The 18,553-nt window shown below is 35.8% G+C and overlaps 1 protein-coding gene across 2 annotated transcripts in view; it reads right to left on the reverse strand.

Moving 5' to 3' along the window:
• Positions 1-18,553, reverse strand: part of CSMD3 (CUB and Sushi multiple domains 3) — a 1,458,322-nt gene that overhangs the window by 40,576 nt on the left and 1,399,193 nt on the right. For both annotated transcript variants that reach the window (XM_044928635.1, XM_025265188.2), the window contains 4 exons: positions 13,125-13,304; positions 11,248-11,421; positions 3,516-3,689; positions 1,694-1,767 (listed from right to left, as the gene is read on the reverse strand). In XM_044928635.1, coding sequence (XP_044784570.1) covers positions 1,694-1,767; positions 3,516-3,689; positions 11,248-11,421; positions 13,125-13,304 — 602 coding nt within the window. The remainder of the gene's footprint in view (positions 1-1,693; positions 1,768-3,515; positions 3,690-11,247; positions 11,422-13,124; positions 13,305-18,553) is intronic.

The raw sequence follows: 18,553 nt of genomic DNA on the forward strand, positions 1-18,553 counted from the left end.
TAGTGTATAGACACTAACACCGAAATTCTGTATTCTAGAAAAATACTGCCATTGACTTGCTTAGTTTTGTTTCAGTTTATTGGCTTATATGATGAGGGTTAATGCTGTTTAGCTAGTTGCTTATTTTTCAAGATCTCGATCAGTTGATAAACATTTTATGGAGATATGAATCTAAAGTTTTCTGAAAACATCAACATAATAGAGACCAAGACACTTCTTTACACTTTTGTGTTACCTCGACAACCTGAGGCAAACAGGAAGAATTGGAAAAGCTATCAATCAATGTTCATACTGTGCCTGAACTGTAGATAAATGATAACTATTTTTAGCAACAGAAATATGGCACCTTTGATGAGCACTTCCTTTAGAAATAGATGTTCCTCAGGTTCACACTGAATTCCACAGAAAATAGCACAATTTAGAAAACCCTGTGACACAAGGCAATTGGGTAACGTGTAAATTGGCTCTTTTCTTTTGGAATCAGTATGCACTATGGCTCCCCTATGGCCCCTATAATGAAAATCTTCCTGAATCTCTACATACAATCTAAACTGGAATAAGAGAGAAAAGAATGTCAGCCACATACGATTGGACATGTTAAAGTACTCTAACAATCCAATTATGTGTTGTGGAATAATAGGTTATGGTTAAATTATATTTTCAGAAATATTCCACATCAATGATAATGTTTAAAATTATTTTAGTATTTTATATATATATATATATATATATAAAATAAGAAAAAAATCTTTTAGTCTTATTGCCTTACTAACCACATTTTTATGCATTTGTTAACTCTGACTCAGAAGTTTCTCTTTAAGTCTCTTTCCTCTACACTTTTCCTCACTGTCTCCATATTTCCTGTAGATTTTACTCATTTATTCCCTCACTTAATATATCTCTTACCTATAAGCTAGTGCTTATAGATTTTTCTATGCTCACAGGTCTCTCCAATTTTTCTCTTACTTTATACTCATGGTCAGTCAGGCTATATCTTGAGGCATTTTTCTTTTAATTTCCTATTATTTCCACTCTTTTTTTGGCTGTTGCCTTTTTAAAAATGTGCTTATGAATGCATATATAAACATGACTCTTTTTCTACTTGCATGAACAGGATCTGTGCACTGAACCAAATAAGCCTTTTGACCTAGTTTTATATTAAATGAAAACATTTATTTAAAGTACACACTTGACGAATAACTTAGGCAAGAAAAAGACAAATACAATATGATCTCACTTATATGTAGAATCTAAAAAAATAAACAATGACAACAACAATATAAATCCAAACTCGCCTAAAAAGAGATCAGATCTGTGGTTACCAGAACAGTGGGCCGGGGTTGGGGGGTGTGGCGGAGAATTAAAGGAAGGTAATCAAAAGGTACAAACTTCTAGTAATAAGAGCAATAAGTACTAGATATGTAATATACAATGATGAGTATACATAACACTGTTGTATTATATACAGGAAAGTTCTTAAGAGAATAGGTCCTAATAATCATCACAAGGAATTTTTTTCTTTTTTGCTTTTTTTAATTGTATCTGTGTGAGAAATGGATGCCAACTAATACAACTGCAGGAATCATTCCCAATATATATGTCACACCATTGTGCTGTACACTTTAAATTTATATAATAATATATATCAGCTATATCTCAATAAAACATGAAAAAATAATAACAAAGTACCTACTTGAAATCCAAATGTATTGTTCTGAGATCCATGACGTGGCACGCCTGGATTGTCACATGATGTACGGGTGGGTTCTAAAATAAAGAAAATATTCTTTTTCTTAAAATAAAAAGTGTAATATTCCTTTAAAACATATAGGTTTATTTAAATGTATATTTATTCTATGTAAAATAATTTTAAGAGATCTAGGGTTTCATGAAAGCGTCCTGGTAATAATAAACAAAAAAGTCTAATAAATATCTCCATGAACAGAAACTTGCTAATCTTAAAGCCAAAAACTCAGGTATACTGCAGTTTATACAAATTATACAATCCATGAACTTTGAACACTTCTAACATAAAAGCATTTGACATCCAACTAACTCTGGTAATAAAAAGTTAAAGGAAAATGAAGGATATGAAAGAGGACCACATGCATAAAACATTTGCTTAGGGACTTTTCTAAGAATTAATCTCAAGTAGGGTAATAGTGCCTTTAAGAAATAATTTATTTTCCAGAAACAAGACTTAGTTATTTGCATTTTCACTGATACCTGTTAAGGGCTGATAGTCTCTGAGTTGGCTAGCTTGTATGACAGAATTTTTCATAAGTTTACTCAATATGAAATTTAATTTTAGGAGAAAAAAGAACCCTCAATACACTATTGGTGTGAATATAAATTGGTACAACTGCTGTTTAAAAACTAAAAATAAAACTACCCTGTGACTCAGCAATTTCAATCCTGGGTGTATATACCCCACAAACTAAAGCACTAATTTGAAAGATGTTCACAGCAACATTATTTACAATTGCCAAGATACGGAAGCAACCAATAGATGAATGGATAAATAAGATGTGATATACATATATATGAATGAAAATCTGCCATTTGTAGCAACATGGATGGAATTGGAGGGTATTACATTGAGTGAAATAAATCAGAGAAAGAAATACTGTATGATACTGCTTATATGTGGATTAAAAAAAAAAAAACACAGTAAATATAACAAAAAAGAAGCAAACTCACAGATGTAGAAGACAGTCTAGTGGTTACCAGTGGAAAGAGGGAAGGAGGGAGGGGCAAAAGAGGTGTAGGGAATTAAGAGGTGCAAACCATTATGCATAAAATAAACTAAGAAGATACATTGTACAACATAAGAATTAGAGCTAATATTTTATAACTGCACATGAGTATAACCTTTAAAAATTGTGAATCACTATACTAAACACCTGTAACATATAATTTTGTACATCAACTATATTTGAATAAAAAAATAAGACAATAAAAGCACACAAAAATTAGGATTAGAGCAATGTACTAAGAACCATTTGAAATCAATATACCTTTGTAATATTTTTGAAGCAAGTTTAATTTCATTTGAGTATGCTTTATTAACTGCAAAGAGTCGGACATGACTGAGAAACTGAAATGAACTGATACAAATGTTAGTACTTCATGATATTAATATGGAAGCTTTTTTCATTTTACTGGTAAACAGGAAAACTATTTCAAAAGTACTAAAGTAATAAATGTTTAATAATATTCATTTTCAGTGCTTTACAATGGCTCTATATTTAACATTTTTGTTTTTCATATTTGCTACTGCTGCTGCTAAGTCGCTTCAGTCATGTCCGACTCTGTGCGACCCCATAGACGGCAGCCCACCAGGCTCCTCCATCCATGGGATTTTCCAGGCAAGAGTACTGGAGTGGGGTGCCGTTGCCTTCTCTGTTTTCACATTTAGCCAACTATAATTTATAGGATAAAGTAAATCATTCAATGTCATTACTAGCTATTAATTCCAAAATTACTGAGCACTGTCCATCTTTCATTAATATTACCTATGCAGTGAGGTGATGAACCACTCCAAGTGCCATCTGCTTGACATATTCTGGTGCTAGATCCCACTAATATGAAAGGAGAATTGCAGCTGAATGAAACCTCTGACTGGTATATAAAGCTTTTGCCTTCTCTTTTTCCTTGGGCAGGTATACCAGGGTCACCACAAAATTTTGCTATAAGTGAAAAGAGAGACAATTGTACAATGATTTAAATTCATCAGAGTTAACGATTTAGAAAAGTAATAAAAATAATTGGAATACTGCACTAAAGAGACATGGAATCCATGTTAATCTATTCCAATGAAAATACTTTTAGCTTTTGTCTACATGAATAAATGCTTAATATTCAACTCAGCATTATTGCTGAGGTTTTTAAAAATTTTTTCCACCTAGTAGACCAGCATAACAGTTATAGATTTTTAAAAAATTTTTCTTGACCAGAATCAAACCACATATTTGTACATGTAGGCTACAAAATTGGAGTATATATTTGAAAAGGATGTGACTCACAAATAGCTCTATCAGAAAAAAACAACCCATAATAGTCTAGGATGTACCTTGCAGATTGCTCTATATTTTTCAATGTATATAAAAGATGCAGGTACTTGTTTCATAGATATGTGCTCTGCTGAACACCTGGGTCAGGTATCCTAGTATCCTGCTGTCTCCCTCTTCAAAATATAGTGCATGTGTAGTGGTAGTGGTGGGTGGGTGGGATGCATGTGAGTGTTTTTTAAAGAGAAAAGAAGGTCATTAGAATCCAAATTCATGCAAAAACAATCTCAACATTCTGCAGCCATTGAAAAGATAAACTTGACAGCAGTTCTAAGCAAATTGATTAGATGACTCCATTCAACATATATTTTTAAAGTACTAAAAACAGACACTATTCTTAGTAACTTTAGGTGCTTGCACCGATTGATAAACAGACTAAGGTTCCTGCACTTGTGAAGTTTATGCTTTTGTGAAGAAAGCAAACAGTAAACATAATAAATAAGTACAAATGATAGTATTTGGGAAGATAATAAGTCCCATGAGGAAAAATAGTGTGGGAGAAGGAGATCAGGACTGTATTGTGGACGTGATAGATGGTGAAGAATAGTAGTAGACTTTAATAAGGTAGATGGCTGTCTCTCACTGAGAAAAGTTTTGGAGGGAAAAAAAAAAAAAAAAATCCACTCCGTTCCTATCTCAAGACAGAACATTACAGTCAGAGGAAAGAGCATTGCCAAAGCCCTGTGCTCGGTCAAATCTACCATGCTAGAGGAAGAACAAGGCCATTGAGGCCGGAGCAGCAGTGTAGCACAGGATGAGATCAGATGACTTCAGAGCCAATAGATATCCAGGCAAAGCACATACAGCATATTTTCAATTTTAAAATTGTAGTAAAATTAAATAACATGTAATTTATGATTTTAACTGTGTTTAACAATTTCATTGCTATCAGTTATTTTGTAATTATTTTATAACCTACTTCTGAAGTGTTTCTCATTCATATTTCTGCTGAGTCATTCAATAAAAAAAAAAGGAGAAATATAACCACATAAACTTCTCAATCTTCCCCTCGCATCCCCCATATCACTCCATCTATTTTCTATCTTTATATTTTCATGTACTAAACCAAATAACTATCAGTGTTTGGATAGAAACTTAAGACACAGGGTTTATTTTCAAAAGGCTTCAGTTTACATTGATACAAACTTTAGGATAAAAAGGCATAGCTTGAACAGAAATAAAGAGAAAAGATTTTCCTCTTCATTAAATACCTAAAATGATTGAATGTGACTCTTCAATGGATAGGAAAAGTGTCTCTTAAGTCAGCCTTCTCTGAATTGGAATTCATACTCTGCCATTTACTGGTAATAGGCCTTGAAGCCACTCAGTCCTGTCCAACTCTTTGTGACCACATAGACTGTAGCTTGCTCAGCTCCTCTGCCCATGGGATTTTCCAAGCAAGAATACTGGAGTGGGTTGCCATTCTTTTCTCCAGGGAATCTTTCTGAACCAAGGGTCGAACCTGGGTTTCCTGCATTGGTAGGCAGATTCTTTATAGTCTGAACTACCTGGAAAGCCAACTTTAGGTAGTGCAGTAATATCAAATCTTGTTTTAATTACATAAGTGTCTATTTTATTTATCCCATTCTAAATAATCACCCAAAGAGTTTTTTATTTTTTAAATTTATTTGGGGTAAAATCTTCTTAAAAATTTTTTTTAACCTCATTGAAATGATATATAGGCCTTTCTTATTTTTTTCCACGTTTTTTGTTGATATTCTTAATTGCTCTTATTAGCATCTGTAAGGCCCATTGAGAAGGCCTCAAGGAAGCTTCAAAACCGCTTTCTCGTTCAAAAGAGATACCTTAAAAAACTGGAAATAGAACTGCTTTATGACCCAGCAATCCACTGCTGGGCATACACACCGAGGAAACCAGAATTGAAAGAGACACGCGTACCCCAATGTTCATCACAGCACTGTTTATAATAGCCAGGACATGGAAGCAACCTAGATGTCCATCAGCAGATGAATGGATACGAAAACTGTGGTACATATACACAACGGATTATTACTCAGCCATTAAAAAGAATACATTTGAATCAGTTCTAATGAGGTGGATGAAACTGGAGCCTATTATACAGAGTGAAGTAAGCCAGAAAGAAAAACACCAATACAGTATACTAACGCATATATATGGAATTTAGAAAGATGGTAATGATAACCCTGTATGCGAGACAGCAAAAGAGACACAGATGTATAGAACAGTCTTTTGGACTCTGTGGGAGAGGGAGAGGGTGGGATGGTTTGGGAGAATGGCATTGAAACATGTATAATATCATATATGAAATGAATCGCCAGTCCAAGTTCGATGCGTAATACTGGTTGCTTGCGGCTGGTGCACTGGGATGACCCAGAGGGATGGTACGAGGAGGGAGGAAGGAAGGGGTTTCGGGATGGGGAACACATGTATACCTGTGGCGGATTCATGCTGATGTATGGCAAAACCAATACAACAGTGTAAAGTAATTAACCTCCAATTAAAATAAATAAATTTATATTAAAAAAAAGAAAACATACCAAATCATTAAAAAAAAAAAGTTATTAGGTTACTTTGACTTTGTTTAATAGGAACCAACAAAACAGTTATTTACAATGAGAGCCCTTCATATTTAATAATTTGTTAGTTTCTCTAATTTTAAAAGGATCTATCATTTATATAAACAAACACACATACAATAGAACAACCTAGGAAGATACATAATAGAAAAACCTAGGAAGATCAGATAGGATGCTTACATCAAAGACTTTAGGCCATGAAATAGAGCAGCTGGTCCCTAAGTGGCAGAGTTACCCAGTGTCTGTACAATTTGATCTCTTTCTCTGAACTCAGATGTCATTATCTATTAAAATGTCATAACTAAACATGCCTACCCAGGAGTTCTGCTATATGTATGTAAAGCAACTGGGTCAAAGTCAGCCTTATTATATTTGTATATCTTATATATCCAATATATAACTTATATAATATAGCCTTATTATATTTTGGATACAATTTAAATGTCTATGTTATTTTATTAGTATTTGTGTTTTAATAGATCCCAAAATAAAACATTATGTTGAGAAACTTAAGATTTTTTCACTCCTACCAAACAAACTTTACCATAAACTCAATTCTGTAATATTCTCTTGTATCTATCTATTCTGAAGTAACTATTGAATAGTTACTAATATATAATATAGTTTCACTTAGAACACATTGGTCTATTCTTAGATGATCATTAGCATGAATCAGAATTTCAAGGGTCAATTTGTGTGATTCAACCTTGAGGCTTGGAACACATTATTCTACTAAATCATGTTACCTAGAAAAGCTTGTTTAGATGTTGCATAAATTTCAGTCTAATAGATCACAACTGCTGAAGTACAATAGTTTTATCTCTCATGCTAAATAAAACTGGTTAGTATACTCTCTGCAGCAAATGTGATACAAATGATCTGATAGGCCAGCAAATGGTGGTATTCCCTACCTAGTGTTTGCAATCACTTAATAGTAAGCTCTTCAAATAAACTATCCTGTTTATGATTGGCCTTTTGAAATGAGAAATTTTAAATGTAGTTTATTTTTTCCACTTTTCAGTTACAGGTAGAGCGCTTATATTTCATTTTAAGAGATCCTTTCTTAATCCAAGGTCATTTAGGTGGTCTTATAATCAATATCAAAGTAATCCAAGTCTATGCCCCAATCAGTAATGCTGAAGAAGCTCAAGTTGAATGGTTCTATGAAGACCTATAAGACCTTTTAGAACTAACACCCAAAAAAGATGTCCTTTTCACTATAGGGGACTGGAATGCAAAAGTATGAAGTCAAGAAACACCTAGAGTAACAGGCAAATTAGCCTTGGAATACAGAATGAAGAAGGACAAAGACTAATAGAGTTTTGCCAAGAAAATGCACTGGTCATAATAAACACCCTCTTCCAACAACACAAGAGAAGACTCTATACATGGACATCCCCAGATGGTCAACACAAAAATCAGATTGATATATATTCTTTGCAGCCAAAGATGAAGAAGCTCTATACAGTCAGCAAAAACAAGACCAGGAGCTGACTGTGGCTCAGATCATGAACTCCTTATTGCCAAATTCAGACTTAAATTGAAGAAAGTAGGGAAAACCACTAGACCATTCAGGTATGACCTAAATCAAATCCCTTATGATTATACAGTGGAAGTGAGAAACAGGTTTAAGGGCCTAGATCTGATAGATAGAGTGCATGATGAACTATGGAATGAGGTTTGTGACATTGTACAGGAGACAGGGATCAAGACCATCCCCATGGAAAGGAAATGCAAAAAAGCAAAATGGCTGTCTGGGGAGGCCTTACAAATAGCTGTGAAAAGAAGAGAAGCGAAAAGCAAAGGAGAAAAGGAAAGATATAAACATCTGAATGCAGAGTTCCAAAGAATAGCAAGAAGAGATAAGAAAGCCTTCCTCAGCAATCAATGCAAAGAAATAGAGGAAAACAACAGAATGGGAAAGACTAGAGATTTCTTCAAGAAAATCAGAGATACCAAAGAAGCATTTCAGGCAAAGATGTGCTCGATAAAGGACAGAAATGGTATGGACCTAACAGAAGCAGAAGATATTAAGAAGAGATGGCAAGAATACACAGAAGAACTGTACAAAAAAGATCTTCACGACCCAGATAATCACGATGGTATAATCACTGACCTAGAGCCAGACATCCTGGACTGTGAAGTCAAGTGGGCCTTAGAAAGCATCACTACGAACAAAGCTAGTGGAGATGATAGAATTCCAGTTGAGCTATTCCAAATCCTGAAAGATGATGCTGTAAAAGTGCTGCACTCAATATGCCAGCAAATTTGGAAAACTCAGCAGCGGCCACAGGACTAGTAAAGGTCAGTTTTCATTTCAATCACGAAGAAAGGCAATGCCAAAGAATGCTCAAACTACCACACAATTGCACTCATCTCACACGCTAGTAAAGTAATGCCCAAAATTCTCCAAGCCAGGCTTCAGCAATATGTGAACCATGAACTTTGTGATGTTCAAGCTGGTTTTAGAAAAGGCAGAGGAACCAGAAATCAAATTGCTAACATCCGCTGGATCATGGAAAAGCAAGAGAGTTCCAGAAAAACATCTATTTCTGCTTTATTGACTATGCCAAAGCCTTTGACTGTGTGGATCACAATAAAGTGTGGAAAATTCTGAACAAGATGGGAATACCAGACCACCTGATCTGCCTCTTGAGAAATTTGTATGCAGGTCAGGAAGCAACAGTTAGAGCTGGACATGGAACAACAGACTGGTTCCAAATAGGAAAAGGAGTTCAAGGCTGTATATTGTCACCCTGTTTATTTAACTTCTATGCAGAGTACATCATGAGAAACGCTGGGCTGGAAGAAACACAAACTGGAATCAAAACTGCCGGGAGAAATATCAATCACCTCAGATATGCAGATGACACCACCCTTATGGCAGAAAGTGAATAGGAACTCAAAAGCCTCTTGATTAAAGTGAAAGTGGAGAGTGAAAAAGTTGGCTTAAAGCTCAACATTCAGAAAATGAAAATCATGGCATCCGGTCCCATTACTTCATGGGAAATAGATGGGGAAACAGTGGAAACAGTGGCAGACTTTATTTTTCTGGGCCCCAAAATCAGTGCAGATGGTGACTGCAGCTATGAAATTAAAAGACGCTTACTCCTTGGAAGGAAAGTTATGACCAACCTAGATAGCATATTCAAAAGCAGAGACATTCCTTTGCCAACAAAGGTTCGTCTAGTCAAGTCTATGGTTTTTTCTGTGGTCATGTATGGATGTGAGAGTTGGACTGTGAAGAAAGCTGAGCACTGAAGAATTGATTGCTTTGAACTGTGGTGTTGGAGAAGACTCTTGAGAGTCCCTTGGACTGCAAGGAGATCCAACCAGTCCATTCTGAAGGAGATCAGCCCTGGGATTTCTTTGGAAGGAATGATGCTAAAGCTGAAACTCCAGTACTTTGGCTACCTCATGCGAAGTGTTGACTCTGGAAAGACTCTGATGCTGGGAGGGATTGGGGGCAAGAGGAGAAGGGGACGACAGAGGATGAGATGGCTGGATGGCATCACTGACTCAATGGACGTGAGTCTCAGTGAACTCTGGGAGTTGGTGATGGACAGGGAGGCCTGGGGTGCTGCGATTTATGGGGTTGCAAAGAGTCGGACATGACTGAGCTACTGATCTGATCTGATCTATAATCTTTAAAACTTTTATATTTAATTCTCTAATGAATTTGACATTGATTTGTTATTTAGTGTAAGATGAAGATTGTGTGTGTGTGTTTATATATATATATATATTTATATATATATATATATATTTTTATATATATATATATGAACTGCTGCTGCTGCTAAGTCACCTCAGTCATGTCCGACTCTGTGCGACCCCATAAAGGGCAGCCCACTAGGCTCCTCTGTCCCTGGGATTCTCCAGGCAAGAATACTGGAGTGGGTTGCCATTTCCTTCTCCAATGCATGAAAGTGAAAGTGAAGTCGCTCATTTGTTCCCGATCTTAGCGACCCCATGTACTGGAGCCCACCAGGCTCCTCCATCCATGGGATTTTCCAGGCAAGAGTACTGGAGTGGGGTGCCATTGCCTTCTCCGATAAATGAACTACCTTATTCCATTAATTGAAATGCCCATTCTTCCCCCACTGATTTGTTCCATAATACATTAAGTATTGATACATGGTCTATACTCTCTATTCTTAACACTGGTTTACTGTCTAACTGTATGCCAGCACCAATGCTGCAATGTTTTAATTACCATAGCCTCCTAAGTTTAATATCTGCCAAGGATTACACTACATGCTAGGGTACAAAAGTGAATGAAACAAGAATATTTGCCTTCAAGGAACACAAACCTGAGTAGAGGACACCACCCAAAAAACAAAATAAGTAAAATGTATAGTGTGTTTTGCACACAAAGCAGTTTGGCCTGAAATTTAGTCAGAACATAAGGAATATAATGGTTGCATTACATAAAAAATAGCTACATTGGTAAATACTGTTTTTAACTGAATTTTACTTATGCATGGGAAAGAGCTTAACAATCTCACTTTTGTTCTAGCAAAATCTGGAAAAAATGCATAACAGTTGTAATCTCAGTAAAGTAGCTCTAAGAGAGTGAAAGTAGAAAAATAAAATTTTAGTATGGAAATTATACTTACGTAAGCATTGTGGTACTTCCCCACTCCAGGTACCATTCCCTACACAGGTCAAAACAGCAGGGAAGGACAGTTCATAGCCTGGAGAACAGATGTAGCTAATACTAAAACCCCAGTCAAAATTTGTTCCTTCCAACCTTCCATTAGAGATCTGGGGAGGAGTTGGGCAGGTAACAGCTGCAATTACATTAAAAACGATTAGACACAGCTGTTGAAATATCCTGGTGTTAACAGAAATAAATATCATTAGAAGAAGCATATGTGCTAATTTAACCTTTTGGAGGACAATATGGTGTGACATGTTTTATTCTCCTGGTAGTATTCCTGAAACATCCCTGGAATTAATTCCTCTAGGACGAGACTACTTCTTGGCAACATAATGGCTACTGGTTCTCAGAGATTCTCTTACAAAATAACAAGCTTCCTGACATTGAAAGAAAGGAAAAAGAGGGTGACCTCTTATCCAGTATACTGCAACTGATAAATTATTAGTTTTATATAAAATTATTTCCAGCAACCTTTAGACAGACTGAAGAGCTGTGTTTGGCTATATACAGAGTCACACTGTAGCAAGGAACCTGGAAGTAAATCTGTGACATTTTTGAAACACAGATAATGTATCTCATTAAAATATCTCTATTAGTTCTATTAACCACTTAGATTCATATGCTAAATCTTATTGTAGGGTTCTAAATGCATTATAAAATTTTTGATAATTCATTTTTAAAATTAAGATGTCCTTGAGAAAAGATAGGTTGGATAAGGAGATAGAGATGAAAGGAAAAAGAGGGCCACCAATTATAAAATCTAAAAAGGAGGAATGATTTTATTTTGATGACTAGCAACATATATAAATAATTTTTAGAGTTATATAATATTGTCATTAACATAATCAATAATTTATGAAATAATATGTAAATATAAAATGTCTGTTTATATATTTTCATATACTAACTGTATATTTATCATGATCTGATTAGGAAATTGTGAAATCAAGAAAAAAAAGACATGCATTGGAATATTCTTTTAGTGTTAGATTATGTCAGGGAGACATTAAATTGACCATTCACAGGTATTTAGAGATGTACCTTAATGAGAAATCTCAATGATTAAAAATCACTATTATTATAAAACAATACATATTGTCTGACACTGAATGTATAGTATTTTACAAGTAGTCAAATAATCGGCAAAAACTTATATAAAGAGTTTCAATGGAAAACAGCATAAAGTAGTAAACCTATACCTGTATTGACTAAAATATTACTTCCAACTTCCAGATTGCATTCTTCAAAGAAATAGTTTTACCTTTTAATAACAGGTAGAGTTCTATAATTCAGGCTGATTGTTTTCAAATTATAGAAGGTTTTTCTCCCATTCTTGAATAACTAACCCAGGTGGATAACCAAATTAAAGTTCTATTTCATTACAGCTATATTCTCTGTTAAATACTCAATGACCCACATAAATGATGATGGTGATATGTATCACATAACATGATATTTTTTTTTTTTGGCAGTGCCATGTCGGCATGTGGGGTCTTAGTTCCCTGATTAGGGATTGAACCTGTGCCTCTGCATTAGAAGAGCAGAATCTTAACCAGTAGACTGCCAAGGAAGTCCCAGAACATATTTTTGCCGTATTACAGTTCATTGTCATTACTTAGAATGAGATACAACATTTTTGTTAAAAAATTTTAAAATCTTATATGTTATTGTCTATATGGTTTAAAAGTAAATACTGAAGCACTCAATTTTGGTACCAGAAAAAAAGATGAAATGATACAAAAAACACTATTTAAATTTATTTAAATATGAACATTGATACAGAAAATATATAGTGATTATCACTAATAAATATTGACAAAATCATTATCTTACCTCTACAAGTTGGCATGACTCCACTCCATGTGCCATTAGTTGTGCACGTCCTGAGTCTTGAACCATTTAATTCCATTGTATAGCCTGGCTGGCACATGTAAGAAACATTCTGTCCAACCACATAATCATCTCCATATCTCAGTCCATTGGCTGGTATACCTGGGTCTCCACAACTGATTACTATTAATATGGATTGGAAAAGCAGATGGTTAATGTGACATGTTTTTAATGGAGAGGAAGAGTAAGCATATGGCATAATTAATATAAAAGTAGGTAAAATTAGTTATTATGTTCATTTTAATGATAAAACATAAGCATATTTAAACCACACTCTATCAATTCCTAACTATGACCATTTACTTATTACAGATTCTATACATATGGTCCAGAAATGGTCATTTAGACTCTTAAAATGTTAATATGCTAATATATTGTAGGAAACTCTGATGTGGTAACCTCTTTTAATCTGAATTAAATAATCATAGAGAAGCCATGCTATCAGATCAAGATTTCTAACAGAATATTTTCAATTTATACTCCTATGTATGGTTACTGAAATCTCTAAATTATGAGGCTTGCTGGACTGAGACCTTATTTTCTGCACAGTATCACTCAACTGATATTACAATAGTTTTTAATTAAATGATGTCAGGTACAAAAATAATAATTTTATTGAATAAGTGAAAGAATGAATAAACTATAAAATGTGAATTTGTCACATACTGGGTGAGATACACAATTTGTAAGCACAATGAAAAAATGAAAATGTCAGTTAGGGATAGAGAAATCAATTTCCAATTTCCACCATCTCATCCTCATCCCAAGTGATAGAACAACCCCAAGGAAATTGCAACCTCCACTCTGGAACGTGCCTGCTTCCTGAATTAGGAGTTAGTAAGAGGCCTATGTGGAGAAGGCAATGGAAACCCACTCCAGTACACTTGCCTGGAGAACCCCATGGATGGAGGAGCCTGGTAGGCTACAGTCCATGGGGTCGCTAAGAGTCAGACACTTCTGAGCGACTTCACTTTCACTTTTCACTTTCATGCATTGGAGAAGGAAATGGCAACCCACTCCAGTGTTCTTGCCTGGAGAATCCCAGGGACAGACGAGCCTGATGGTCTGCCGTCTATGGGGTTGCGCAGAGTCGGACATGACTGATACGACTTAGCAGCAGCAGCAGCAAGAGGCCTATGTCAAGTGCTTATTATATCTTCCTTGTTATTGCCAGTCCAGGAAAGGGTAAACCATTGCCCTGCTCTGCTCTAAGACTCCATGATTACATACAACTCCAACTAGCCCCACCCATACCTGCACCCAGACCCCCATAAAAGAATGGAGAAGAAGGTACAATGTGAGCATCCCTCTGGTGATACATGATGGACAGACTGGGCACAGGGTATCAGTGGCTCAGAGCAGGGGTGGGAGTGAGAAGGCCAGGCAAGGGTACCAGCTGGTAGGAAACTAAAGGCCTGTAACATAACCTAGGAAGACAGGGAGGCAGGGAGGCAAATTTCACATGAGCAGAGCAGTGGCTCAGTGGTAAAGAATCTGCTTGCTAAGCAGGAGACATGGGTTTGATTCCTGGGTTAGGAAGATCCCCTGGAGAAGGAAATGGAAACCCACTACAATATTCTTGCCTGGAGAATCCCATGGACAGAGGAGCCTGATCAGCTAAGTCCAGGAAGTTGTAAAGAGTTGGACACAACTTAGCAATTAAACAATAACAACAAAATCTCCAAATCCTTAGCACACGCTCCATAGTCCCAGTGGACTTCAATTATAAAACACAAATTCAAAGATTAAACCATTAAGAATTTGAGACAGTGATCATTGAGTATTAAACCCCAACCATAGGAAACTTTAGAGCATGAAGTTCTGTCAATAATGCTGGTCCATAAATATTGCTCAAATTACATATAAAATTTCTCATTTTTGATGGTTTTTCCAGTAGTCATGTATGGATGTGACAGTTGAACCATAAAGAAAGCCGAGTGCCAAAGAATTGAGGCTTTTGAACTGTGTATTGGAGAAGACTCTTGAGAGTCCCTTGGACTGCAAGGAGATACAACCAGTCCATCCTAAAGGAGATCAGTCCTGAGTGTTCATCGAAGCTGAAACTCTAATACTTTGGTCACCTGATGCAAAGAACTGACTCATTTGAAACGACCCTGATGTTGGGAAAGATTGAAGGCAGGAGGAGGAGACAACAGAGGATGACATGGTTGGATGGCATCAGTGACTCAATGGACGTGAGTTTGAGTAAGAGTTGGTGATGGACAGGGAGGCCTGGCATGCTGCAGTCCATGGTGTTGCAAAGAGTCAGACACTACCAAGCGACTGAACTGAACTGATGGTGCCATATAAGAACTTTCAAAAAGATCAGTGACAGCATAAGAAATTTAAGCATATTTAAGTCTAAGTATGGGATTTACAAACAAGGTATGTATGTGTGTGTTCATTTATGAACAAGGCTTAACAGAGATCATATATATACATAAGCTTCCCTTGTAGCTCAGTTGATAAAGAATCTGCCTGCAATGCAGGAGAACTGGGTTCAATTCCTGGGTCAGGAAGATCCTCTGGAGAAGAAAATTGCAATGAACTCCAGTATTCTTGCCTGGAGAATCCCATGGACAGAAGCACCTGGTAGGCTACAGTCCATTGGGTCACAAGAGTTGAACACGAGTTAGCGACTAAACCACCAAACCACCATAAGCCATAAAAGCACTTGCTGTTTTGAAAACCATTATTTGAGCTGCTGCTGCTAAGTCACTTCAGTCATGTCCGACTCTGTGCAACCCCATAGACGGCAGCCCACCAGGCTTCCCCATATGGGATTCTCCAGGCAAGAACACTGGAGCGGGTTGCCATTTCCTTCTCCAATGCATGAAAGTGAAAAGTGAAAGTGAAGTAGCTCAGTCGTGTCCAACTCCTAGCAACCCCATGGACTGCAACCTATTGGGCTCCTCGGTCCATGGGATTTTCCAGGCAAAAGTACTGGAGTGGGGTGCCATTGCCTTCTCTGCACACTTGGCTAAATGCATTGTTGTGACTAAGAGAAAAAGGAAAACAGAAGGTTACACACTTCCTTTTCTGGAGACAAAATCAAGTAGCAAACCAGCCTTTTAGTACTTTTTTTTTTCCTATTGAATCACTTTTTTTTTTTTTTCATAAATGGACAAATAATTTTACCAGGTAAATCTAGGTTATACTGTTTTATTTTCATTTTTAATGATTTCTAGTATTTTGAATGTCTAAGGTTAAAGACCAAAAATAGATTAAGACAAAGAAGACCTTAATGGCAATTAAATTCTACTGTGTTTTATTAACTTACCACTAAAAATTATGAATGCCAAGGTTTGTTTCATATCAATCTAATCTGTTGAGCCAGGAAGTGTTAGGACCATGAATGATGATATTTAAATTACAGAACAATATTCACAACACTCCATTTGATAATCCTCAGAACCCCCAAGAGTTTCCTGAAATCACACTCTTTGATGTTTCCATCTGACTCCTAATAAGAGCTCTGTGTATATAATGACTTTGGTTTTTTTCATTATTGATGAGGAAAATATTTTTTTAAATTGTAGAACTGAGTTGGATAGAAAACCAAATCCTGCTTTTTTACCAAAATGTGTCAATTCTTTTTGCAGTTTTAAAATATGTAATCATATAAAAAAGTTTGACTTCAATTTATTTTCTTTTATTTTACTTTTTTATATTCTATATATTGTTATTTTATATCTTTAATCTAGATTTAAAATTAAGAAGAAGAAAAATTAAAGCAAATACCAACAGACAATTATTTTTTTATGGGCAGTACTTTAGAGACTGAATTAGAATTCTGGCAAGAGAGAACAGCTAACCCAATCATAAGGCACATAAGCTGAGTGAGATGTAGCCACCGAAAGAGATGACAGAGGGTTTATTTCAGAGAGGCACTGAGAAAGAGTTCTGCATATCTTGGCAGCATCATGAATGGAATGCCTGATAACAACAGCTTCAGAAGGATTTGTCTGGTGGCTTCATAATGAAGCAAAGGCCAAAGAGGCAGTTTCCAACAGCAACAATCTTTGTAAATAGCACCTGCTCCACAAGTCAATTCATTCACCACCAGCTTGTTTTCAGCAACAAAAAGAGGCTTTCTGTTTTTTTTTTTTTTTTTTAGGGAAAACCTTAGGATAGTGGCTCTTTAGGAGTGTACCCTAAAATTCAGAGACATTAGTGCATAGCAGCAGGTTGCTGTGATTTAATTCAAGAAAGTCTCTTCTAAGGTCACTAGAATCCTTTATGCACACAGCATGAGTGTATGCACGTGCACTCATCCACACACTCATACCCCAATAAACCCCATGGAGACAGTTATTTTGTCTATTTCCTTTAGAATTATCTAAGCCTAGTCTAGTGCATGACTCATAAGAGATTAAATAAATACTTGTTTGAAGAGTAAATGAGTGAATGGATATGTAAGGAATGATTAAATAACTCAGATTCTCAAAAACACATAAACTGAAAGGTTTGAATTTGGTTTTGTGGGAATTTTTCTCATTAGTTTCTATCTATTAGTTCCTAGTTTCTAATTGATGCCCATTTGATATTATTTATGATACATCTAAGTATAAACCTCTACAGCCAATATAAGACATAACTGTGGTATTTCTAGTCAATCTATGCCACTTCAAACCTACTTTCTCTTTTAGCTTCTTAAATGAGCATTATAAATCTGCATTTTTAAATAGAATATCAATATAACACAAATTATTTTTGACTCTGTATCTAATGAACATATTTGATGGTAATACATATAGATCCATGTGACTTGTTTTTAATGACATGACATTCCCTTGCATGGATATACATACACCGTGATTCATGTAACCAAACCCATGTGACAGTTGAGCTATCCCACCAATTTCCCACTGGCCACAAAGCAGCAATGGATATGTTTACTCAGGCACATGTGCTTTGCTGGGTTTCAAGTTGAGAACAGAATTCTCCTCTAGTACAGTGAAGTTGCAGAAAGGTGATCAAGCCATCTCCAGGGTAACACTTCTGATTCTATACAATCTCCGAATTCAGAAGTCGGTTTCCCTTTTTAGTATTTCAGTAAGGTAAGTTTTTTTGATATTAACTTTGGCACTATTGACATTTCATACCAATCACTCTTGATTGCTTTTTATGCATCGGGAATGTTTAACATTGATCTCTACTTGCACATGCCACTCACTCGCACTATGATAGTTAAATATATGTCCAGACACTGCCAAATGTCCCCCGGGAAGCAAAATCACCCCTAAATGAGAGCACTGCACTGAACATTAGCTCTCTTCTGGACACAAATACTCTCATTTAACAACACAAGAGACAACTCTACACATGGACATCACCAGATAGTCAATATGAAATCAGACTGATTATATTCT

The sequence above is a fragment of the Bubalus bubalis genome, chromosome 15 (genome assembly GCF_019923935.1).
Source record: "Bubalus bubalis isolate 160015118507 breed Murrah chromosome 15, NDDB_SH_1, whole genome shotgun sequence".
NCBI classification, from domain to species: Eukaryota; Metazoa; Chordata; class Mammalia; order Artiodactyla; family Bovidae; genus Bubalus; species Bubalus bubalis.